Genomic DNA, 26840 nt, shown 5'->3' with positions numbered 1-26840 from the left:
AAGAATCACAACTGTGAGGAAATTCAACACATGAGCAAAAAACCAGGAGTACTATATAACCTGTTCAGTCACTCTAGAGTTTCTAATGTTAGGTTCATCATACTCCGAATTTTAAAAATGTAAATAAAAGCACAGCAATAAAAAGCACTACCGATGTTACAAATTTCGTGAAACATAAACTGTTAAATTTTATGATGTTAAAACAAAAAATGGAGATCTTCATGTAAGAAATTCAATTTATTTTCTTCATAATTACTTCCTAAAGTTTTTCATGCTGGAAAAAGATCACAAAGGACCTGACCTATCTTTTGTCTAGCCTCATAGAAAAGCAACTAAAAAAGAAAAATACTATATCCTAAATTTGGCTAATTGTTTAAAACCATTCTTGCTTTAAACCTGTGGTTGCAAACTGATAACCTAATAAGTTTGATTTTTGCCTCTTGGTTTGTTTTAAATGTGCTCAAGTCAAATTCTTTATGGTGAACATATACCGTAGAGAGGTTAATAAATATAGTATTTAAAAAACTATCTCCCTGATGTACACCTATAATCAATCCCAACAACTCCTGACTGAGGAAGGAGGATTGAAAGTCTGAGGCCAGCTGGGTGACTTAGTGGGGCCCTATCTCAAAATAAAAAGGGCTGGGGAGGTAGCTCAGTGGTAGAGTGCTTTAGGTTCAATTTTGAGTGACAAAGAGCTATCTTATGTACTACTAAACTGAGTTAAATACATATATAAATGCAAAAATGGAATCAAGTATTCATTCAACTGGAAATAAAAATACCCATTTAAAGCAGACCTTTAGCACCCTAAAATGGGAAAATGATTTAAATTTACTGCCTATTCTTCTAAAGTAATATAAATTCAAAACATATTTTATAAGAAACACTTATATAAAAGATAGACAATATTTGAAACACACAAAAGAACCTTACCATTTAATAAGACAATTGTCAGTATTTAAAATTAGTTTACTAACACTCTCAACCTACAGAATTTAGAGCTGCTGAAATACAGCAGGCCATCCCCAATCTGTTTTCTGTGGGTTTCCCTTCCAAGTTTCAATTATCCAAGGTCAATCAGAGTCTGAAAATACTAAATGAAGGATTCCAGAAATAATTCAGTTTTTCAGTTGTGTGACCTTCTGAGTAGTGTACTGAAATCTTCAGCAGTACTCCAACTTGCCAGGGATGAATCATTACTTTTTCAGCATATACTAACTGTACATGATACCAGCCTACCCCCAAACTCCCTCCCCTTAGCTGAATGAAATATCAGATCAACTATAAATATTAGAGTGCTTGTATTTGTGTTCAGATAACTTTGTTTTGCCTAATAACAACCCAGTGTGACACAAAGGAGGTACCAGGGCATGACATGGAAGGACAGATTAACTCTGGTACTATGTGGCAACACAGCAAGGCATTTAGGACAAATCCCAGGATACACCGGGTTTGGTATGAACTATCACTTCAGGAATGGTTTCAGGTTCCCTCGGAATCTTGGAACATACTTCCCTCAAATAAGGAAGAACTATGTACATTACCCATCTAGGCTCTAAGAAAGTGAACTCAATTAATTAGATAATCTTGAAATAGATAATCTTGAACTACTGTAGAGAGAAGCAGCCTAACACATCCTTAATTATATGCTTAAGTCAGATTGTCAGAATTCCTATTCCAGCCATGTGATTCCCGGATAATTTGACCCTAACCTCTCTAAACATCCATTTTCTCAAGAAAAGCAAAAATGACACCTACGTGCTTAGTACACCTATGTACTTAGTGATGGATGAATTATTTGATGGGTAGAGTTCTTTTTTAGTATCCACGGTGGATTGACTCTAAGACGTCTAGTGGATACCAAAATACCCAAATGCTTAAGTCTCCTATATAAAATGGCATAGTACTCGCATACAATCTAGGCATAACATCACGTGTACTGTAAGTCATGCCTAGACTACTTTATACTACCTAATACAATGTAAGTGCTATGTAAATTTTTAATGTACTGTTTAGGGAATAATGACAAGGAAAAAAGTCCACACATGTTCACAACAGATCTAGAGTTTTTCCTGAGTATTTTTGATAGATGATTGCTTGAATCTATGGATGCAGAACCTGAAGACAAGGAGGCCAACTGTCTATTATTACCACTACTCTTCTTCAGCTCATATAATGAAAGCATCTTCTGTGTTGACCCTTCCCTCATTTATTTCTTATTTATTGCTTAGATATTCCATTTTCTTTGAAGACATCTGGTAAATATTATAAACCCATCATCTTCAACAGAAAACAATACATGTCAGTCCCAGATTAAATATCATATTTAGTGCTGGCTCTGTACAATTCACTTAACTCTCCGAATCTTACTATCACCATCTATAAATTGGATATCCATCGAGCTAACCTTTTTTGTCAGAAGGATTAAGAGGATCAAATTCAACAAGGTATGTGAATTTCACAAAGTTTATATAAACATTGGGACAGAACTGAATTTTTTTTCACATAGACTGTTACACAAAAACTTAAGAGCTCAATGAAAACGAGCCAAAAAACTATTTAAAAACAAAGTTCTTAACTTATAACTAGTAACACACAAAAAAATTGTGCTGCCTGAATTAAGGCATAAAGAATTGAAAACTTTAAAACACTAAAATGTCATCTTTGGGACTCAACTACTATAACAAAGACATGAAACCATTATTATTCCCTTCCCTAAATTCTTCAAGCTGAATTTATAAATCTTTATATTTTATTTCAGTATAAATAAATAATTTTGTTACATTAAATAGTTGGGTGTCCTGTAATGATGGAAGCATGATCTAATAAATGTACCATGTGATTTCACTGTACAAATACCACAGAGTGAAGTTGCAAAAACCTAGATGTATATTTAGATCAATCACTGGATGTGACCTTTTGATATATCAAGAGACTTGGTAAACAACAGATAGATGAGGTTACTGCTGATATAACAATGACATACCATTTTACAATAATAATGAAAGTATACCATAGTAAATACGTAAACCAGTAACACAATCCTTTCGTATCAATATAAACAAAGCATTATGTAATTCATGTAATTGCATGCGCTATTTCTTTTATATGACTGACAGTCCGGTAGGTTTATTTACACTAGCCTCGTCACAAATATGAGTACTGCCTTGTGTTACAGTAGGACATCGATACTATTCACTAAACCACTGGAATTTATCAGCTCCATTATAATCTTTTGGGACTACCATTATACATGTCGTCAGCTATTGACCAAAAAATTGTTAGTTAGCACAATACTTTACCAAAACAAACCTAGATGGTATACAGACATGTGAAGGTGGCTATGTGGTATAGCTCCTCCTAGACTATAAACCTGTACCTGTTACTAAACTGAATATCAGAGGTAACTGTAACATAATGTTAAGTTCTTGAATATCTAAAAATATAAACATAGAAAAGGTAGTATAAAAATACTAGGCCATAGGATTTTCTCGGCTCTATTACAGTATTACAGGACCTGTCATATATGCAGTTCCTCATTGACAGAAACATCATTATGTAGCACATGTCATAGTATACAATAACCTGGAAATTACTGAAAAACTTACATTTCAGAGAAATAACAACTTTCTTGATACCACATGGCCAAAGACACTACACAAAACCTGTGTTTTAATGCAGGAACTGAGTGCTCATTCATTAACTAAAAGATAATTTAAAAAGTCTTTATGGATATTCAAGATCAGGACCTAAAATGTACAATTATATTCATACTATCATGAGAATTTCATTTCTTTTTTAAGTCCAAGACTAAGATAAACATGGTAAGAATTTTGTTTAATATGGGCGCAGTGGTGCCTACCTATAATCCAGCAACTCAGGAGGCTGAGACAAGAAGATTACAAGTTCAAGGCCATAACAACTTAGATAGGCCCTTGACAACTTAGTGAAACTCTTGTCTCCTGACTCAAAATAAACACAAAAAGGGCCAGGATGTAATTCAATCCCTAAGGCCCCTCTTTCCCCCCAAGGAAGAATTTTGACTGAAAGAAAAACCAGAGCCTAACTATATTTCAACTCAGATTGATCCTCAATTGTTGGAATATTTAGCCTTTAACGGGTAAGGCTAATAGCATCACTCACTTTTAGAAAAGATAAGATTTTTACACTGAGTATATTTAAAAAGATTTCCTTTCAAGCCCACCAATGTAAAATATCACATCTTAAGTAACTGCTAATGACAACAAACTGTTGATTAAAACAAGTGAAAGATAATGTATGGTTACTTAAACTGCACAAAGAGGCAAATATAAGAGTCATCCATATGTCCAGAAATATCTGACAGTAGGAAGTAGGAAACAATAGGAAGATGAAAACACATAGAAAGGACTAAGTTCTTTTAGAGCAGGAAATACATGATTTTCACACTAGCATTACATCCAAGATATTTGAAATAGCCAAGCATGATTGTGCACACCTGTAACCCAAGCTACTCAGGAGGCTGAGGCAGCGAGATCTCAAGTTCAATCTGAAGAACTTACTGGGACCCTGTCTCAAAACAAAATAGATGGGCTAGAAATCTAGAAATCTACCTCAGTTATAGGTCACCCCAAGAACCATCAAGACAAAAAACAAGAAGAGACTTAAATGCCTATTGACTAAAATATGAAGGTATGGAAAAAGAAAATAATGAAAGACGAAGGACAATTTCTACGAGGAAAAGCAATCCACTCATCCTACTTGTAATTTAGACCTATTTTTCTAGGTAAAAACAAACAAGGGGTGGACTCCCCCAGCCCTCCAAAAATCCTATCACATACTAGATATACACATGTACCACATCTTTAATACCTACTGGTAGTAGTTCTTCATTATTGGAAACCACACCACCAGCATTTCTAACATACCTAATTAAACATCAACAGGTTAGCCTGTTAATATTTGTTACCTTTCCATTTTGATCCTACTATTTAAAAGTTACATTCACTGCCCCTTACAAGTTGCTTCATTTTGGGTGTGTTAATACTAACTTATTTCAATGTTGCCTTTTTCTCCTGAATAGCAAACTAAATGGATAAACGGCCCTAATTCAGCATTTTCCATAAAATGCTAATTCTCTGCAATGTGCTAGTCAAAGCAAAAGCAACAAAATGGGTAGAGGTATGCAGAGAGACTAAGGGAGGAGGATAGGAAGAAATAGACAAATAAGACAAATACTGAGTACAAGTTTTATTCTGCAAACCAGGCACAGTGGCACAAGCTTAAAATATCAGCCACTTGGGAGGCTGAATTAGGAGGATGGGAAGTTTGAGGTCAGCCTCAGCAACTTACAGACCCTATCTCAAAATAAAAATAAAAGAGCAGGGGATGCAGCTCAGTGGTAAAGTACTTCTGGGTTCAACCCCCAGTACTACCCTTTACCAAATAAATAAATAAATAAATAAATAAATGCTCTACAAGACTTTCACAGCTTCTTGGTAAGTGACTGTGAATCTCAAAGAGAGTGGATATAGTCCTTATTTCCAGAATGATGTGATCTGCTTATATTTCTCCAAATATTTCTCACATTTAGAAATATTACTCTAAGCTTTTGAATAAATGAGTTTATATCTAAATAGGCTAATAGTAATAAACATTTATAATCTTACTAGTAAAAACCTATCAAAATCTAATCACACACACACAGCCTAAGTTATACAAATTGATCTGAGTTAATGCATTTTTAAGAAAAGTACTTGTCTAAGTAATGTAAATACACAGAGAAATTACCTAAATTCAGGAATTATGAGCAAGAAAAAAAAAAAAGTGGTACTCCTCCCCCACTGGCTAGTGTCTATTTCAAAGGCATGGGTTCTATACCTACCAAAAAGTAAGGACAATTTAAAATACAAAATAAGTAAATGTGTCTAATCAGTGAGATAAATCCAATACACCAATATGCTGGATTTCTCTGGAAGAAGGCCTATGTACCAAATCATTTTTCTCTACTTTATGGAAAAATACATGGGAAAACCAAAATCTCTTGTTAAACCTTAATGATCATCAACATTATCATACAACTAGAATATATTGCCTACATTTAAGGGAAAACAAGTATTTTAGATTTATTCACCAAGTAAAATAACTGATTGATTTCATTTTGTCTTCTGTCATTTGTTAAAGGAAAAAGCATCAGTAAAGAGGCAGACACTAAAAACAAGAATAAGTGGTAACAATGTAAAGTCACAAGTAACCACTAGAAACAGACACATGTAACAGTGACTAACTTCCTGGTTTATATTGTAGGAGTGAGTATCTGTATTTGTTTCATTCATTCAACAAGTATTTTACTGAGCACCCATGATGTGCTAAGAACTTTGCTCAGCACCTACTGGATTCTTAAAAAGTACAATCTGTTACTTTTTGGGAAAATAGCAAATAAGAGACCACACAACAAGTCAATAACTAAGTGACAACATAAGTGAACACTAAGAATCATGAGCAGATTACACAGGATTTTCTTTTGCCAAATTCTGAGGACCTCCTGAAGAAGGTAGAACTAGTAGAACTGAGAGAAGGCAAGGAAAGTTCATGATGATAGTAAACCTGGGAGCAAGAACAACAGCATAAGCTATAAGCCATATAATCACTTAGGATACCATGAAAAGATCACTCTGGGTTTAAATTCAGGAGTATGTAGACATGCATGAATCTTTGAATTGTGCTCTGATGCATACTACATGAAATCCATGAAAGTTAAATTGTAGAATTTAGATACTATGCCATAGGCACAGATAAACACTGAAGATTCTTGAGCAAAGATATAACACACTGAAATCTAGAATTTGGGGGGGGGGGGGGGGTAGGCAGCCTTAAAGCAAGAAAACCAACTCAAAAACTGTTGAGTATTATAGGCATGGAAGTCTGACAACAAAAGCAGCAGGAACATAAATAAGATCTGTTAGAGTCGGTCTTACTAAATATTAAAATTTTTAAAAAATCAGACACATTTATAAAAGGTAAATCTTCATTTATCAGTTTACTTATCAAAGACCAAGCAGCTGCTAGATCTGAAAGGGATCATATATTCTACTCTTCTCACAGAAACAGGTAAATTAAGACCCCAAAAAGAAGGGGAAAAAGAGCCATGTAGCAGGACTCTTAAGCAAAATTATCTGTGATAAACATGGCAGGATTTCCATGTTCTTTGTGTAGAAAAGGCAAAAAAAAAAAAAAAAACCAATAAGATGAAAATACTTTAAAGGCAAAATTGCAAAACTTTTTAACACTATAGACATGGAGAAAGGAGACAATCTTGCATATAATCATATTTTTATGGAAATTCCAAGTGAAATGTTTTTTTTTTTTTTTTTTTTTGGTACCAGGGATTGATCTCAGGGGTACTTAAGCACTAAGTCACAACCTCAGCCCTTTTTTTGTATTTTATTTATGGACAGGGTCTCACTGAGTTGCTTAGCATCTCTCTCATCATTGTTGGGGCCTCCTGCCTTAGCTTCCTAAGCCGCTGGGATCATAGGCAAGTGCTATTATACCCTAGCAGAAATTTTTGAGAACTGCCATCAGAGAAAAACCATTTTTTTTCTTTATTAATATGGCTTCTTAAGAAAACAATCCTTCCAAAGTCAATTAAAGTCCATACAACTTGTAAGGTCCCTTCCAGCTATAATATCCTATAATTTTGTAAAAAGTAGAAGCAAATCTATGTACAGTGACAAAGAGATGAATTTAATCTATAAATGTGAAAGAAACATGAAGTTTCAGCTGATAGTTTCCAATATTTACTACCATAACAGATTCAGCCTACATTATAAAAATGGCATTTAGGTCACATCATGAATTTAAATAAATAAATAAATAATGCCATCAATACTACTACTTTTTTTTTTTTTGGTACCAGGGATTGAACCCAGGGGCACTTAACCACTGAATCACATGCCCAGCCCTTTAATTTCTGTTTTTTTCTTTTTTAAATTTTGAAATAGAATCTTGGAAAGTTGCTAGGGCCCTGCTAAATTGCTGAGGCTGGCTTTGAATTTATAATCCTCCTGCCTCAGCCTCCCAAGTACCTGGGATTATAGGCAGCAGCAACATATAACTTCTTTAAATTAACTTGTTGCATTTCAAAAGTTGTTAATTGACTTCTTAGATCATTACTCTATCCTCTCTATGTTATTTTACAAACGCACCTTAAAATTTCATGTCATTCAGTAACATTCCAAAGACCATAATCATTTGGCAAGAAAGACTTTTAAATCTTCAGCTGGTCCCAGCAAGAGATCTTAATGAAAGATGTGGTCAATACAGTTGTTCCTCAGTATTTAAAAGGGACTGGTTCGAGGACACTCCACAGACACCAAAATCTACAGATGCTCAAGTCCCTTATACAAAAAAAGGCACCGTACTTGCATATAACCTATGCACATCTTCCAGTATACTTGAAATCACCTCTAGATTATTCTAATAACTAATAAGACATATGTGTTACACCTATATAGTTGTTATGTTATTTTGTTTAGGGAAATAGTGACCAAAAAAAAAAAAGCCTGTACACATTTTGTATAGATACACTTTATGCTTTTAATGTTTTCAACCCAAAGTAGGCTGAATCCACAGATGTGGAATCTGGAGGTTATGGAAGACCAACTGCAAACTGCACATCAAGGTTCCATAACCAAGAGTCCCAAGTCTTTTATGTAATGTGTAAATTAACTTTAAGATTGGATGGCAGAACCCTACCATCACTGCTGTGACTGACAGGGGCACCCTGCTTCTTTTCAGTTATCTTCTCACTACTTACTTTTTCATTAATATTTCTTAGAATGTGTAGAGAGAAAAAATGATGCAGCAAGAATAAATTTTGTTATTATTAACTTTCATTTTTAAGGGCATATTCACCAGAGCTTTAAATAAGATTCTTCAATTATTGAGGATTGAAATTATCCATGCTTCCCAGAATTATCACATGTGCTAATAAAGCTAAAATAAGAATTAGCTTTACCAATCAATAATTGGGACCCAAACTTGTTAGACATTAGGTCAAAAGGGGATGATCTAAATTTGAGACAACAAGGGAAACTCTTGGGAACCTCAGAACTAGACTCCTAAAACATTCATTCATTATCCTAACATGAGCCAACACAGGGAGAAAGAATTCTAAGCCTCTAAATAATCAGGTATACTTAAAGGCACATGGCATACACTGGCCTAGAAAAAAATGCAGAAGAAAACCACAAGGCAAAATTCAGTCTCTGAACTGATGTACACTGAGTAGCAAGTTAACTTACTAGAAAGATGGTCACTAATGCAGCTAAAAAGAAAGGGCCATAAAATAAATTGTGACCAGCTTATGTCAATGAGATACATGAAACTACTTTAAAAAATAAAATCTGCATTTTATTAAAAATGACTAGCTGGTATCTTGGCTTTGATAGTGCAACAGCACCATGACAGCAAGGGTAAGCAGGTCAATCCCTTGCAAAACTTACCTTGACTGGCCCAATGGAAACAGAAGGCCCCAGAAAAGAGAGAAGCATCTGGCAGTAGCAAATTGTTTTATTTTATCTTTCTGTGGAAAGAAACTAATTTTAAATAAGAACCAGAGCATTTAAAGAATAAATATTTTTTAAAAGCTCATTATCTAGTTAGAGCAGCTCTATAAAGAAAACAAGAGCAGCTCCTTGCTGCTTAGAGATGGAAAGAAACAGAAGAGGAACCAAGAGTTGTCTCTGCATCTCCTAGGCAGTTTTAAAATTTGTGTTATTCTGGAATAACAGAATAAAAGAGTCTTTTATATAAAGAACTCCTCCTGCAGGCAGAATCTTTTAGGTCTGATACTTCTGAGTAAAGATTTTTATACAAAATTAAGGGCTATATTCCAAATATAAAAGAAGAAAACCACTTGACATTCAGCCCTTCTACTCATAAGGTTAAGTAAAAAGAGTTACAGCAAGCTCCTTTTTCCACTGAAATTTCACCAAAAACTTTATCCATCAAGGCTTAAACAATAATCAAAGCAAAGAGTACTCATTAGCACAAGATCATACATAATTTCTGAAATTTTTGCTAGCCTAAAATTTTCATTACTTATCAAGATACTCAAATAGAAATAACCCAGCCACCTAAGTGTCTCTGTATTACAGAATCTAGCATAGGGCACACAATTATTCTATGGTAAGTGAACCTGTTGCCTTTCTTGGATTTCTCTAGAAATTCAGTTCTACCAAAGTATCCGAGTCAGCATGATAACCTTTTGATTCATATCAACTCCCTCAAAATGTCCATTTACAGTTTATGCTAGAGATGGAAGGGGCAGCTCACTAAGTAGGAGTGCAGAAGCAATAAACATTCTTTTTAAGAAAATAAAATAGTGTTACTAGAAAATCAACTATTGATTTGACATTGTCCTATGAAGAATCAGAATAAATAGAGCGTTAAATCTCCCTACCCCCACCCCTACACACAAAGAGGAAGATATTTCTAGAATAAAATTTATTTTAAGCCTAAAGTATAAGCAATATTTTCTGATTCTATGCATTTACATGGCCCAACAAAGTTAGTTATGCTGACATATCAGATAATATTTACTCTTAGAACATTAACTTCAATTGACATGCTTTATAGTCATTAAGTTAAAAAACTAGATATGTGCTGTGACTTTTAAATTTAAAAAAAACTCTTTAATTTTATTGAAGTAGTAAAAGTAAAAGGTTTTATACAGAAGCCTTTCATTACATTCAAAATTTAGTTACAGTCATGATTCAACATTAGTCTTATTTAAAAACATTATTTGGGCATCAACTAATCCTTAAATAGCTACAAGCACAGTATTGACCTAGAGTTTGAGATTTTAACACAATACCTGAGGCAAAAATATAGACAAAACCAAACAAAATAAAAACATAACATTCTTACTTGTCCCATTGGTGGCCCTCCCATAGGGGGCATCATTTGTGGCATCATTCCATGAGGTACAGGAGGCATATTGGCTCTCTGACCCATAGGGTGCATTCCCATTGGTGCATAATGCATGCCAGGGTGCCCCATCTGAAAAAGAGAAAATTTAAAACTTGGCAATTCACATTAAATGATTCTCAAAAAAATCTCACTTCAACAAATCACTTACCTTCAGTACATAATATTAGGCTAATTTGTGCCCAAATTATTGTATTAGTTTATACTTTCCTATTAAAAAAAAAAGCACCACACTAGTATTTGAGAAGCTTGCAAATTAAATAATTATTGGACAGCTAGATCAGTTGTTTTGCTCTAATTTAATCAGCTACTGATTTGCTCAGCTTGGAAGATTAAACATATATATATATATATATATGTATATATACACATACACATACGTATATGTATATTCGTATGTATATGCACGTATATGTATAAAGCCAACTTAAAAACTGTTGGTGAAAACCTGAACTTTGTCCTATTTCAAACAGACATAAAAGACAGCTGACACTTTTTTAAGCACTACTGACTTTAAAATGCTTAATTTACCAAATTCATTTAAAGGAGGGCTGGTATTATAAAACACAAAAGTGTGGGTCCCCAGAGACACCTGTCTACTAACAGTTACTAACCTAACTTTTAAGACCGGTAAAATTCCATTTGCCAAAACACAGTTTCAAAGACTTAATATTCTGTCACTCAGACACTAAGTGCAAACAATAATTCACCCACTTTAATGCACTTTTAAAAGACAACTTTCGTTACAGACGTGTCCATTGTTCCAGGTAATTATCCCCTGCCAATTAATCAAGCAGTACCCCCTGCGTATCACCACCACTACTAGAGAAATCAAATTTTGCTAGCTTCTTTTAAAGTCTTAGAGAATCAAATTTCCTTACTAAAACGGGCCTATAGCTCCAAGACGCAGCACGCCCAGGGTTCAACACCTTCAGCGCGCATCTGTCTAGGCCAAGCCGACTGGGAACTTCCAGGGTCCTACATCCTTCTTTTGTGCATCCCCGCTCTCCGTTTCTCTCCCTCGAGACATATGCCACCATCTCGAGCGCTTCCTTCGTCCACTCTTATCTTCTTCTCCTTTTGGAGAAAGCTTCCTGTCTCTGACTCCGTTTTTCATTGTGCCGCTTCCCCCTGCCCCACCGATCCCTTACCGAAGGCCGTCTCCTCAGGAAGCCGTCAGCAGAGACCCAAGAGCTGGAGCACAGGCTTGAGCCGGACAATCTCCGCTCCCCGTCCCCGGGACCCCGCGAGGGAGGATGGCTCTCCATTTCACTCACCATGAGGCCTCCACGCTCAGCTCCCGTCCCCGGCCTCATCGTCGGACTCAGACTGCTCCGCCGGCGGCCACTGCCGCTACACATACCAACAAGAAGCGATCTGAGTGGCTGGCGCCCGCTGGGGCCAAAGGTTAAAGGCTGCCCTGAGCTGCGGGGCGGGATCAATGGGGCCAATAAGCTGACAGGCTTCCCCACTGTCCAATCAGAGCGCGCTGCCGACACGCAGCTCTGCGGCGATTCGCCCCCAGCCTCAGCCTCACTCGGCGTCGCCTGCATGGAGGGGGGGGGAAGGGGACGGAGGAAGTTTCTGCGCCGAGTCCTCTGCCGGGAAAACTCCACCAACTTCCCCCGGGAAAGGGAAGACAACCGCGTCCCAGCTTCCCGGGCTTAGACCGCCTCACCCCATAGCGGGTGGGGCAGTGGGGGCTTGCCACCTTTCACCCCCCCCCCGCCCAAGTTACTCACGCCCCACTAACATGAGGCCGCCAGGGATAGGGTAGGGTGGGGTGGGGGCGGGGTATGCAGCTTCTATCGTTAGCGGTGGCTGGGGCCGGGAGCGCGCGAGCGCGCGCCTTGCTCGAAGCAAAGGGGAGGGGCGGGGAAGGCGCGAGGAGTCGTCCTGCGAGAGTTCGAGCTCAGAGGCACCGGCTGCTGAGCGCGTGCCGAGGCGGACGGGGGAAGAAGGCGTGTCGAGTAGCGTGGAGGGAAGTTGTGGATAGGGGCGGGTGGAACAACGCGAAAGGCAGAAAGAGGTGGGTCGATAAGGCGGAGCGAGCGCGCCGGGCGGTGAGCTCCTGTTAGCAGGGAGGCTAAAGAAGAGTGTGAGCGTAGAGGGGAAGAAGGGAGAAAGCAAATAGGTTAGAAATGTGTATCAGAGTGGTATGGGCGGGCGCTAGGACCCGGCGTCAAGAAGATGCGGCTTTGGGGCTGCCTGGGTTCGCGCTCTTCTGGAGGCAACGCAGCAGTGCCAGAGGTCTTTGGCCAGGACGAAACGCTGCAGGGAAGGGTGACTTGTCTGCAGCCGGCCTCGGCTTGACTTTCCCTACCCACAATTCTGTATCCCTTCCCGCCTATTGCAGCGGGATAGAGCTCCTGTCTCGGATGGCACAGCCTCGCCTCCTGCTCCGTGGTTCCTTATTGGCTCCACAGCCCACCCTTTAGCACCCCTGAGCCCCTGAGCTAAGTGGTCGAGGCCGTGGCGTAGCCCGGCTGCTGATTGGCGAAGACGAGGGAGGGGCGGGGCTGTGGGAAACTCTGGGCCCCCGCCGTTCTGTGGTTATTTCCCGCCATGTCGTTTGTGGACAGCGGCAGGCGTTCGGCTCCGCGGCGTCGCGGTCTTAGCACCCCAGCACCTTTCTCTCGGCCTGTGTATTCTGTATTCTCTCAGGGGGACAGCTGGGGTGAAGGCGAAGTTGATGAGGTGGAAGGATGCGATCAAGTGGCCCGTGACTTGCGAGCGGAGTTCTCAGCCGGGGCGTCGTTGGAGCCCAGAAGGGGCCCCCAGCTTCTCCCGCCGGACGGGGATGGGTCGCCCGTCCTACCCGATAAACGCAATGGCATTTTCCCCGCAGCTACGCGTAACCGGGCCCAGGCTCGGCGATGGCCGAAACAGGTCCTGTCTATTCTCTGCTCGCTGCTGTTCGCCATCCTCCTCGCTTTCCTCCTCGCCATCGCCTACCTGATCGTTAAAGGTACTGATGCCCAGACCTTGAAAGTCTGTCCAGAGCGAAGTTGAGCCAGGGCTTGGTTCTCACCTCCACCCACACCTTACCTGGCTCCCAACCGGCAAGCTGGCAGTCTCTTTCACTCCTACCACTGATTTGTGCCATTCTTTGCTTCTCCCCTTTGTCTTCTCTTCCTAAATGGATTTCCCTCGTCCATAACGAGAACTGTTTTTAAGAAAGGGTCTTTTAATCAAATGAGTTCTATTGAAATACCTTTAAGTCATTGGACCCATGGAGTCAAATACTAGCACGATTATTTAAGCCATATTTCGGAGAATACCCACCATTAAAAGGAGACAGTGTAAAATGCATGTAATTGAAATAGTCTGTATATATTCAAAGGCTTTGATCCACAAATGGTACCGATTTATTCCTGGGTACATTGAAGATTCTTCAAGGTCTAGGATTTCCATCCCACAGCTCAGATTTCTACTTTTATAGGTAAAATAACTAGCCTTTCTTAATTTTGTGGTGTTTGTAACTAGATTTAGTACACAAAGTATATTTTGGTTTTGTTGTGAGACTTGGTCTCACTGTGGTGCCCCTGCTGGTCTCCAATTTGCAGTCCTCCTGAGTAGTAGGTACTAAGGGTAGGCATTGGCCGTTTGTATGCAAAGTTTTATTGCAGGAGGTGTAGTCTTGTTTTTCACTAATTTTATCTTCTTTGTCTCAAGTTAAAATATTAGCCATATTGGAATAAAAATAGACTTGTGAAAGTTTTTTTTCCCCCAAGGGGACTTTCATAAATGTATTATTTGTTTGGATCTTGTGTATTACAGTGAAAAGAATAAAATTTGAGTTTAAATCCCAATTCTTACTATTGTATGACTTTGTCCAAATTACTGGGAAAAAAAAAAGTAAAACAAAAAAATCTTCGTTTTATGAAAACCACTCAACCACTCAACACTATCATTTTGGACCAGCTGGTAATGGGCTCCAAATGGCCTGTAACAGCTTACCATGCTTGATTTTCATACGGAAGACAAGATTTGCAAGTTAATGTGTGAAATTTACCTCCTCATAACAGTATTGTATTTAAACTTGTCAATCTTAAATGTTTGGCTGCCATTGTTTCATTTCTTTTGTAGGGGTTCTGGCAGATTGAACCCAGGGGTACTTTACCTTTGAACTACATCCCTAGCCATAATTGTTTTTTGAGATAGCCATGAACTTGGGATCCTCCTGCCTCAGCCTGTGGAGTAGCTTGGATTACAGGTGTGGGCCACCTCTCCTGGCTCACAGTTTAATTCCTGTATCACTCCCTTCCCCTTTTTTTACTATAACCCGGATAGTTTTGTCTTTTAGCTATTTTATTGCTTTGCTCTGAGATATCACTTTTGTAAAGGCAAAACTGTGGTAAGTAGAAGATCATTGCAGAAGATGTTTATACTTTGGAGAATGGAGAAAGGAACTGAAAAAATTTAGTATGTCCTTAAATTTGTATAAAATGGTATCACAACAACCACAGGATATGAACACCACTGTCATATGTATGGCAGTTGACAGTATGGAGGTCTTCTTTGCTTGCTGATGATCATGTAGCTAGTAAACAGAATCAAAATTTGAATCCATTCCTTACTCCAGAGCACTTTATGGAGTTCTACAGTGTCTTCCAAGCCTTTGAATTAGTCTTCAGATTATGAATCTTTTCTACCTAAACCTCTTTTTGTTTTTACAGAATTGCATGCTGAGAATTTGAAAAATGAAGATGATGTACATACTGGACTATTAGGTATGAACTTCTCACTTGATTTGGTTTTCAGTTGCTGTTTGTGTTTTCATGTTAAATTGTACAAACTTTGGGGTAAAATACTTAATATTATTCTCATATCAATTAAAGTTGATTCTGTTAACTTTTTATTTGTATATGCTTGTGATAAATGTTATTAGATTTTGTTTTTATTTTTTATAATTTTATAAAGGATCATCAGTGTGTGTAAAATATTTTGAATATAACTGTGACTAAAATCCAGCAAATTCTTAGCGTTTTAAAGTTATCTTTTGGAAGAAGTTCCCCATATGTTTTCTCAGGAATTTAGTAACAAGCAAGAAAACTTCCCCACAAATTTAGCCAAGATAAATAATATCATAAGCAGACCCCAGAGGAATTCAAATTAAAATGTTCTTATAAACAATTTCTTTATTTTAAAAAAAGTAAAAATTTTAGTCTATATTTATACAGGTTACTTACAAGAAGAGTCAGGCCCGAGTTTCTGCAGTGTCTTATAAAATGACATGGTTTATAGATTTCTAGAGAACAAGGTTATTTATGTTGCATTTCTTTATCTCCACAAAAATGATTTTGATAAAGTTCAGAACTTTTACCTATTTTATTACTATTTATTGTAATTCATTGTATTTGATCACTCTAAGTAAAATTATATGACTTTTCACTCCAGATTGGCACTTGAAGTTCATCATATAATTCCCCATCCCCAGTCCTTGCTAAAGTCTTCAGTTGACTTCTTTAAGGCTCATGCTCACATTGACACAAAGTATAGTCAACCTGGTTTTGCATAACAACCAACTTTTTTCTTCAAATTACAAGGTTTACTAGATATCACGTGGAAATGTTTATCTGTAGCATTCTCAATTCTTGCATGAGAAAAATGTACTTTTTACTCATTTCATCAATATATGTTGTTTGTTCTTTGGAAGACAGTTAAGATTATTAGACTTTTCGTAGCATGTATTGATGTGTCATCTCTTGAGAGAGTAGAAACAGAATTTTATGAACTTGGCATGGACTCTGACTTACTGTTGTTTAAAAGTTGGCCCGATTTTGCATATGAACAGAATGAGTAGCAGTTGTCATCTGAAGTAATAGCTTGCTTAATATCAAAAGGAATGTGATGGTATTTTTTTGTAATTATTGCCTTGCCTCCTTTTCTACTTCCAATTAGATAATTTCATATGGCTTTTAGGTATGCCTGATAGGTAGTTAATTCTATGCTAGCAAATAGGAAGATCAGTATCTTAAAGTCTTTACTGATGACATGAATTCACTATTCACTATTCAGGAATGAACAAAACTGCTGTTTTTATGGCAGAAAACTAAGCAACAACTCTGCCAAGATGAAGGTCCTTATTTTGAGCCAATGATCAAATGGAGAATATAGTCAACCTCATTTGATAGGCTAATGCAATTAGACTCCTGGTGATTAGTTTTAAAGTAAGCATAATTATATTTATAGCAAATATGTATATTATAGCATATGGCTAGAGAATAGTTAAAAATCTGTTTCAGAGAAGCAGTGCCAAGATGATTAAGCTCTGATAAGGTTGGGATGATTGTATTGTTATTCTATGATGAAATTCTCTACTATTTAACCTCTTTACCGAATGTTTTGAATTGACATTCAAAAACAGTTAAAATTGTGCTTGAAACATTGGCTAGATGGAAAGATAGGCCAGTCATTCTCTCAAACTTTGACTTCTCTCCAAATCAGCACTGCATTGATTAATTTAGATAGCAAGAAAGATTGCCTCATTATCTTCTTTCTGAGGAAATGCCTGTGAAATTATATCCTGGCCCTTTTTACAGTTGCTATGAAAGTTTTCACATGAAGAAAGTTATTGAAATTATCCATTAGACTAAAATAAAATTGTCAATGTAGCCTTGTATCATATGGTAATGATCTCATTTTATTTTCTTATATTTGTTTTGCCCTGTTTACTAAAAACCTCATAGCTATATAGATGATTGGTTGTTTTATGGTATTGTCTACTGGTTTGGGGCATAATTATTGTTGTTTATACCTGTTTATATATTAATATTTCGATGTCTCATGTTTAATTTTGTTGCAAACTGCCTCAGTTCTTCATTTGAAACTAGATTGAGTTTTAGAAAAAATAAAAATAAATAATGGAGCACTGTAAGTAGTCTACCATAAGAGTTCTCTTACTGGATAGATTGATAAAACATTTTATACTGCAGATTTTTGTTTTTCGTAAATTGAAATTTAATCCAGTCTAAGGTTGGCATAATAATAAGCATATTGTAGCAGTAATTCTTATTTTGGTATGAGCTAAGAATCTCCTGGGGACTCAGGATATAGCTCAGTGGAAGAGCAGTCACCTAGCACTTGTGAGGCCCTGGGTTCTATTGCCAGCACCACAAAAAAATAAAAATGAAAATCTACCTCTATATAAAATCTACCTGATTTTGATTCAGCCCAAGATTATTCATAGTCAGAGTACTATAATTTGAGAAATACTTTTGAAAGCCTTGAACTTGTTTTTTAAATTTTAAGTGATTCTGATGCAGGTAGTCAAAGTACCATAGTTTGAGAAAATTTTTTGAAAGCCTAGATCTCTTTTTTTTTTTTTTTAATACCTTTATTTTATTTATTTATTTATTTTAATGTGATGCTGAGGATAGAACCCCAGGTCTTGCATGTGCTAGGCAAGCACTCTACCGCTGAGCTACAGCCCCAGGCCCTTGGATCTCATTTTTAAAAATGCTTTTAAGGGTAATGAAAATCATTGAGAGGTGACTAATAAACAAGAAACAATGTAAACCCAAATGTCTGTTAAGAAACCTAACTTCTAAAGGAGCTGGCACCCTGCTTTTGTCATCTTTGTTTACTGGAAAGAATTCTTCATGGGAAGCCCTGTATAGTCCTTAATTTAAAAAAAAAAAAAAAAGAGGTTTGTCAAGACGAAAAGTTTCAGAGTATTGGGGGAGTTAATTGATCCTATTAGCTAAGAGGATTAGTCTCTAATAGTGTGCGTCTTTACTAGTGAGATAATTAGGGGGGTGTGATTGATAAAATGAACTAGTTTGAAGTTCATGACCCTTGATGTTCCCTGGATGGCATTGGAATTATACTACGGGATTTTTGCTCTTCATTTATAATTGTCTTTCAAACCATTTTGTACTATAAGCCAAACTTTTCAGGGAGATTAATGAAACCAAATTTGTTTATTTAGTTAAAATTACATTCCAGTTTGGTCACTATGACACATGCCAGTAATCCTAGCTACTTGTAAGGCTAGGAGGTAGGAGTAATGTAAATTTGAAGTTAGCCTGAACAATTTAGTTAGACTCTGTCTCAAAGTAAAACTTAAAAAGGGAGAGAGGCAGAGCAAAACAGTACTTACCGACCCTGTTCCAGTCATTCCTCTTTTAGGACTATTCTTAGGCCGATTAGGCCATTATTGCATAAATCCCATGTAACACAGAGTTGTTTAGTTTTTGCACATTGGCTTTTGCATTTGTAACAATTTCCCCAAGTTTTATCACATTTCACAAACTTAGTCCTAATCCCAACACTGCATTTTTTTCCTTCAGTCTTAATATTACCCAGGATTAATAGATGACCTTAAATACATAGGGAAAATAGAATTGCCTTTAGCAGAAAATACTAATCTAAGACTATTGCTAATAAATTATATGTAGGGCACTTTTTTATATGCATGTCAAATCATGCAATATAGAAATTTTAATAAGACCTTATGGAATGCCTTCAGTATCTTCAGAAGCTCCATGGTGAAAACAAACAAACAGGAAAAAGAAGAAAATGAAAAGCAGCAGCTTTTGGGCTGTGTGTGATGGCACAGGCTTGTAGTCCAGGGAGGCTGAAGTAGGAAGATTGTTTAAGCTATGAATTTGTGATCAGGCTGAGCAATATAGGGTGACCCCTTTCTCAAAACAAGCAAAAAAACAGTCCTGGGGATATAAGCTCAATGGCAGAGTGCTTACCCTAACGTGCATGAGATCCTGGGCTCAGTTCCTTCCAAAAACATACATACCAGCAACATGATATCTTTGGGTCCTTATCAATCTTAATATCTGCTAGTTAACATTAATTCTCTTTTGTGACTAGGACCAGACTTGTAGAATCTTGCAGCATAAGGGCTATTCTTGTTTTTTGAGCCACCCATTTGATTCTTACAGTTGAAAAGTTTCCAGGTTTCTGCACACCTACAGAGAAGAAATGACTGACCCATGCTGATTTCAAAGATGAAACTAGATTGCTTGAAGATTTTCTCACCTGTTTCTTCTTCAAAGCCTTGGGACTCTTATCATCGTGACGTCATAATAAAACATTAGTAATGTTAAAAATTTCCAAAAGAAAGCAAGTATTGAAGTTGACCTATTCTTAAAAAGATATGTGTTCAAAAAATAACTCAGTTTTTTCACTACAGTGAAAAATCATTGAAGCCTTGAAGTTTTTTTAACCTGTGTATGAACCTTTTAACTTGAGCCCACAATCTACAAATATATTACTCTATTCAGAGTTTATTGAAACAGTCGTACCTATTGATTTATATATTGTCTATGGCTGCTTTTACTTTACAACAGCAGACTTGAGAAATCATGACAGAAACCTTATGGCTCTGAAAGCTTATATATACATACACACACAGATATATGAAAATTGCTCACATCCACTTAGTTATTCAACAAGAAGAACACAAACCACATCTTTTTGCTAAAAGGATGTATGTTGGTGTTTTTTATTTTTACTTTTTCATCTTTTATGATGCTTGGTGCCATAATGACAGATGCTAACAGCAGTCAGGTATGGATGCAATGATGATTAGAAAGGGAAAAAATATTGAATTGATTATTTGAATCATGAATCTGAAAATGAAAATGCTTTGCAAATTATGAAACAAAGTAGTTTTATTTCTTTACCAAAACAATGTTATTAAAAAGTTTAAAAATTTGTTCAAACATTAATTTGATGATGTAAGTGCAATAAAATAAAGGCAGAAGTTATGATAAGCTATAACCAATTTGATATCTGTCTGAAATATGAAATCAGTATTTACAAGATGGATATGTTCCCAGCATGTGTGAGGTTAAAAGCAGTTATATGGGGGGCTGGGGTTGTAGCTCAGTTGGTAGAGTGCTTGCCTTGTATGCACAAGGCCCTGGGTTCAGTCCCCAGCACCACCAAAAAAACAAAATTAAAAAAAAAAAGCAGTTATATGCACTCAGAGAACATGTCCACTCAAGGTGTACTTAATTTCAAAATCAGGGAAATGGAGCCCGCTGTGGTGGCCTGTACCTATTATCCCAGTGACTCAGAAGGGTAAGGCAGGAGGGTTGCAAGTTGAAGTCCGGCCATAGCAATTTAGTGAGATCGTTCTCAAAATAAATAAAAAGTAGTGATGTGCATCTGGGTTCAGTCCCCCAGTACTACTACTGATGGCAGGTATAAGTTACATGAAGGATATGTAAATAGTTGGATAGCGATATAGGATGATCTGAGGTTTTGTTTTTTAGTCCTTTCTACCTCTATATAATATGTGCAATTTAATGTCTCCACATCTGATTTCATAAAACTTTCCTTCATCCCTGTAAGCCTAAAACTGCTGAACAGGATGAAAATATTTAGAACATATAACAGTCTTTTATTAGAAAATAAAAATAATTTAGAAAGTTGCTAGCCTGTTTTTTTTTTAAAGTAACTATAACCTGAAACCAAAATAATATTTTGAAAAATTTGAGCCAAGCCAAAATACATTCTTAGAAAAATATAAAATTCCAGTTAAGGAATTTGGATAGAAAATCTCCACCCTCTTCTTTCTTTGCCTTAGGTAAGTCCAGTAGGTTTCAGTTGGTGGGAATTGAGCTATAGAGAAGGAAAGAAGTTTTCCCCCTGGAAATTTGTACTATATCCTTGTTTACTGCGCTGATGCACAAGAATGTTACTTGCAACATTTTTTTTTAATAATGAAAAAATGAAATAATAAAAACACGCAGTGGAACTATGGCTGTGTGTACTAATAGGAAAGATCTCCATCACCAGACAAGGTGGTGCACGCCTCTAACCCCAGAGGCTTGGGAGGCTGAGGAAGGAGGATCATGGGTTCAAAGCCAGCCTCAGCAACAGTGAGGTGCTAAGCAACTCAGTGAGACCCTGTCTGTAAATAAAATACAGAATAGGGCTGGGGATGTGGCTCAGTGTTTGAATGCCCTCTGAGTTCAATCCCCTGGTACTCCCCACCTCCCAACAACAACAACAACAAAAAGATCTCCATCATAGAATATTAGATTTACAAAAAGCAAAGTGAAGAACAATCTTTTTTTCTGACAAAAATTATATTTGTGAAAAATATGCTGAGAAAATACATAAATATAAATAGCTCAATATATCTACCTCCTCTACCTTGATATCTGTAATTTTTTTAAATGATTTTTTTAAAGAGAGAGAATTTTTAATATTTATTTTTTTAGTTTTCGGCAGACACAATATCTTTGTTTGTATGTGGTGCTGAGGATTGAACCCGGGCCGCACGCATGCCAGGCGAGCGCGCTACTGCTTGAGCCACATCCCCAGCCCCCTTTTTTTTTTTTTTTTTTTTTATATTTATTTTTTAGTTATCGGCGAACAGATATCTGTAATTTTTGAAAGAAGACACAACAAGCTCTTAGCTGATTGCTTTTAAGAGTAGAATTAGTGTATTTGGGAAGATACACTTTCACTTCATTTTATATGCATTCAATTTTCATATCCTTAATTCTTAGTAAAGTTGGTTTATGAAACAAAGTTTTAAAATTTTTAGCTTGAGGATTCTGGACATAGTGAGTTGTAACAAATTTGATTATATTGAGTTAACTTCTGTGGCTTTTTTCTTTTACTCATAAACGAGTAGAGTAATTTTTCTGAATCTTAATAAGCACAGTATTACAATGTACTCTTTAGCCCTATTATTGTGACATGACTTTGTTAATTCATAATGAATATAAAATAATATGTCCAATTATAGTCATCACTTGGATTGCACAATAGAAGTAACCATTTCAGAAAAACTCAAGAACATTCTTATTAAATTTAGACAGGTACCCTATTAAAACACCTGAATGAAAAAGTTTGGCTTTAGAAAGCCTCATGTTTTGTTATTTTTAAATGTTATTTTGTATGTTTCCTCATTTTTTCCCCTTAGGAATCTAGAAGTTTCATTATTTCATAGCCGCCCCAAACACAAATACTTGATTTTTATTTTAATTACCATCTTTGTTGTTTGCTACTTTACATGTTATGTTAAACTTTTTCTCCCCTTTCTAGAGATGTTTATCTAAGCAGTAGTAAACAATAGCTATTTGGTAATATAGCCACCCATAAACTGTAATTGTATGCTGATTTTGTAATTTGTTTAAATCTAACTGGGATAGCAAGAAATTTATAAATACCATAGCCTTTATTAAGTTTCTGTCTGTCCAATCCCAGTTGAATTAAGGTTCTAATGGGTAGTACTGTGTTAGAATTTTGGGACAAATATACATTCTAATGCTAAAGAAATTTGCTAAAGTGACATATCGTTGAATGTCTTTCATTTTGGCCTTTCACATGTAGCACTTGCAGCCAAAGCCTACTCTTTCTGTGTCCCACTAAGGGCAGAGGTACCTATAGACTGGCCTCTGGGCCCATCTATGAAGATATATACAGCTACATTCCATATATGATGGATGGTTTCTTGTAGATGGCTTTGCCAGGAAGCCCCAGCTGCACTAACCTTCCCTAACCTCTGTATACACACATAAGTGCAAACATAAAACATGCTTTATTCAAACCAGGGACATTTCCTCCCCTCACTTCATTTCTTTCAGTTCCAAACAGACTTTCATGTATACGGAATCTGTTCATTATCTTTGCTGTCTATCCAAGCTGTTTTGTTTACCTTCCTACCCCTGATTATGTTTGTATGATCATTTTTGTAATAATGTTGCAACATAAAAAGATACTAGGGTTACTTCTCCTTTCTGCTTTGCTACATCCCTCTTTTGAAGGCATTGAAAGTACAACTTATTATCTCTGCAAAGGACCAGGAGAATGAGGAAGGAAGCTATCAGGAGAAAACATTTAGGTTAATCTTTCAAAAATACTTCACCACACATTTTGTTGAAGGTCAGTCTCAGTTCCTGGGTTTCACGTGGTTTGTAAACAAAACAATGCATGTATTTCTTGTCTGCATTTTGCTTAAAGGCTTTGGTGGATCAGTTTTGTGTATTCAGGAAGTTTGATAATTCTGAAGACATCCTTTAGTGTTGTCAACTTTTCCTTTCGTCTCTGTACTCAGGAAACATTGTTGGTCATACACTTTAGTAATGGTAGCTTAGTAAACTGAAGGCAGTTTGAATATGATTCCACGTAGATAAGGGTACAACTTCCCTGTCCCTCCACATTCAAGGACTATCTTACTGGAAATTTGGTGTAATTTTACTTTTCTGTTTACTTTTTGATGTAAATTATGTCAAAGATTTGACAGTAATGTGATCAAAATTCAAAAATATGAATAACAGTAAATATTGGTGAAGATGTGGGGAGAAAGGTACTCTAATACACTGTTGATGGGACTGCAAATTGGTCTAACCACTAAAGAAAGCAATATGGAGATTGCTTAGAAAACTAGGAATAGAATTACCATTTGACCCAGTTATCCCACTCTAGGTCTATACCCAAAGGAGTTAAAAACAGCATACTACAATGCAGCCACATCAATGTTTATAGTAGCTCAACTCACAATAGCCAAGTTATGGAAACAAGCAAGGTGTCCTTCAATGGATGAATGGATAAAGAAAATGTGATACATATATACCATGGAATATTACTCAGCCAAGAATGAAATAATGGTATTTGCTGGTAAATGTATGGGACTGGAGGCTATCCTGCTAAGTGAAATAAGCTAGTCTCAGAAAACCAAATTCTGATTGTTCTCTGATTTGTGGATGCTAACCCCAAACAAGGGAGTTTGGAGAAGGGAATAGAAGAAATCCACTGGATTAGACAAAGGCAAATGAAGGGAGGTGGGGGAGGAAATAGGAATGACAGTAGAATTAATTGGATGTAACTTTCCTAGCCTTGTATTTGAATACATGGCCAGAGTAACTCCACATTATATACAACCACAAGAGTGGCATCCTAAATAAAATGTTATAGTCTATGTACATATAATATGTACATATAATTTGCCAAAATACATTTTACTGCCATTCTACTAAAAAGAACATAAAAAAATGATAAACCCTTGTCTGCAGTTTTCTTTCTGTGGTTTTAGGTATCTGTGATCAAAAGAGTTGAAAAATATTAAATGGAAATTTCCAGAAATAAAAATTTATAAGTTATAAATTGCATATTGGTTCAAATATTGTGTGATTCTGTGCCATTCTTACTTAGGACATGAATCATTTCTTTGTCCAGCACATTCACACTGTGTTACTGCCCCTTTATCACTACTTAGTGTTGTTATCAGCTGGTCAAAATAATTGTTGACATTTTTCAGGGTTTGTGTCCAGGTGATACACAAGAGAGGCCATAATTTTCACATAACTTATTACAATACGATATTCTAATTGTTCTAATTTACTAGTTATTAATATCTTACTGGGCCTAATTTCTAAATTAAGCTTTATCACATATATATAGGAAAAAGCAGTATATGTAGGTTCTACAGTTTCTGGCATTTGCTGAGGGACCAGCTGAACCTGCATTGCTGAATATCTAGATTGTTTTCAGTCATTATTATAAGTAATGATACAAAGAATAATTTTGTGCATTTTTTTATGCAAGAGTGTATATGTAGGACAGTTATCTAGAAGTAGAATTCTGGATGAAATGATATATACATGGTGTCGTTTTAATAAATACACTACCAAATTGCTCTCCATAGAGATTTACCAGTTTAATTCCTCTAGCAGCAATGCATATTAGAGTTTTTAATCTTTGCCAGATGATAATTATGAAAAATGATACCCAATTTTCCGATGATTGATACTAAATTGACTCTTTTTTTATGTTCAGTATCACTTAAGTTCCTTTTCTATGGTCATATTCTTAGCTCATTTTTATATTGGAATCTTAGATTGCTGGTCTTTTTCTTACTGGTTTCTAGGAATTCTCTCATTGAAAAATTTTCCTTCATGCTGTAAGTTACAAATATGTATTGTATTTAAAACATTTGCCATCCGCTCTGAGGTTTTTGCCATACATATTTAATTGTCTCTTTGTGTATACATGTAAATAGTGGAATGTATGGATTTTAAAAATTAGACCTTTTTCTGTCAAAGGCATGACTTTTCTGATGATTCTTTTCATACCTTTCTATTTAGGGAAGAAAAAGCATAATTCATAATAATGTGTTAAAACACATTAGTGTGTTTTAGAATTTAGCATGGGACATGGATCCAACTGTATTTTTTTTTTTTTCCCCCCTTTTTCTAGGTGGTTACCACCACATTGAATTAATAGTTTTGGGTTTTTTTTTTTTTTGGTGCTAAGGATTGAACCCAAGGCCTTATATATGCTAGCTCTACAACTACCACCTTCTCAGACTCTAATAATGTTTTTTAAAACATAATCTCTTTGGCTCTTTTTCTAGATTTTGTATTCTGCTCCATTCTTTTGTTTATTCATATGCCAGTACAACTATTTTAAATATTTGAGGTCCTACAGTATGTTTCAATATCTGGTAGAATTTGGTTCCGTTTGACTATTACTGTTGATCATCTTAAAAACTTTAAGATTAGCATTTTTTCTTCCAAGAAAAAGTTAATGTTTTCAGTCTGAATTTTGTTGTTCTCTCTTAACATCTTGTTTGTTCAAAAACAGTTATCACAGTCTATAATTATCTGTTATCTTTCTCCCTACTAGAATTATTCCATGAAGACAGTGATGTTTCGTGTTTCATTTATCGCTTTATCCCTATCTCATAACATAGTAATGAACACATAATAGCCCTTGTATATATTTTGTGGAGTAGATGAACAAGTAAATTAATTTATGAAGGAATTTTGAAAACTTGACATGCAAATAAAGCTGTACAGCTAATAAAGGGAGGTGGCCACTGACTGTGGACTTAAGATTCTCAACAAGAGCAGATCATTGCCCTTTTAATACCCTTAACGGGTTAT

General features: G+C 36.3%; 2 protein-coding genes across 10 annotated transcripts in view; one reads left to right on the top strand and one right to left on the bottom strand.

Annotated features, from left to right (window-relative positions):
• Window positions 1-12542, bottom strand: part of Prpf40a (pre-mRNA processing factor 40 homolog A) — a 65169-nt gene extending 52627 nt beyond the window's left edge. For 4 of the 9 annotated variants that reach the window (XM_046426859.1, XM_046426861.1, XM_046426862.2 and 1 more), the window contains exons 1-2: window positions 12126-12542; window positions 10915-11046 (exon numbers count right to left, since the gene is read on the bottom strand). In XM_046426859.1, coding sequence (XP_046282815.1) covers window positions 10915-11046; window positions 12126-12527 — 534 coding nt within the window. In that variant the 5' untranslated portion in view covers window positions 12528-12542. Of the gene's footprint in view, window positions 1-9488; window positions 9569-10914; window positions 11048-12125 lie in introns of those variants that run through there. The other 5 variants (XM_046426864.1, XM_046426865.1, XM_046426866.1 and 2 more) reach the window with 2 other exon arrangements.
• Window positions 12543-13013: 471 nt separating this feature from the next.
• Arl6ip6 (ADP ribosylation factor like GTPase 6 interacting protein 6) overlaps window positions 13014-26840 on the top strand; it is a 35983-nt gene continuing 22156 nt past the window's right edge. The window contains exons 1-2 of the mRNA XM_046426868.2: window positions 13014-13942; window positions 15654-15707. Coding sequence (XP_046282824.1) covers window positions 13540-13942; window positions 15654-15707 — 457 coding nt within the window. The 5' untranslated portion in view covers window positions 13014-13539. The remainder of the gene's footprint in view (window positions 13943-15653; window positions 15708-26840) is intronic.

This window comes from Marmota monax, unplaced genomic scaffold, assembly GCF_021218885.2.
Source record: "Marmota monax isolate L192 unplaced genomic scaffold, Marmota_monax_Labrador192_F-V1.1 WCK01_AAM20220418_F8-fsc00048, whole genome shotgun sequence".
In the NCBI taxonomy this organism is placed as follows: domain Eukaryota; kingdom Metazoa; phylum Chordata; class Mammalia; order Rodentia; family Sciuridae; genus Marmota; species Marmota monax.
This window is presented reverse-complemented; position numbering and strand designations above follow the sequence as displayed.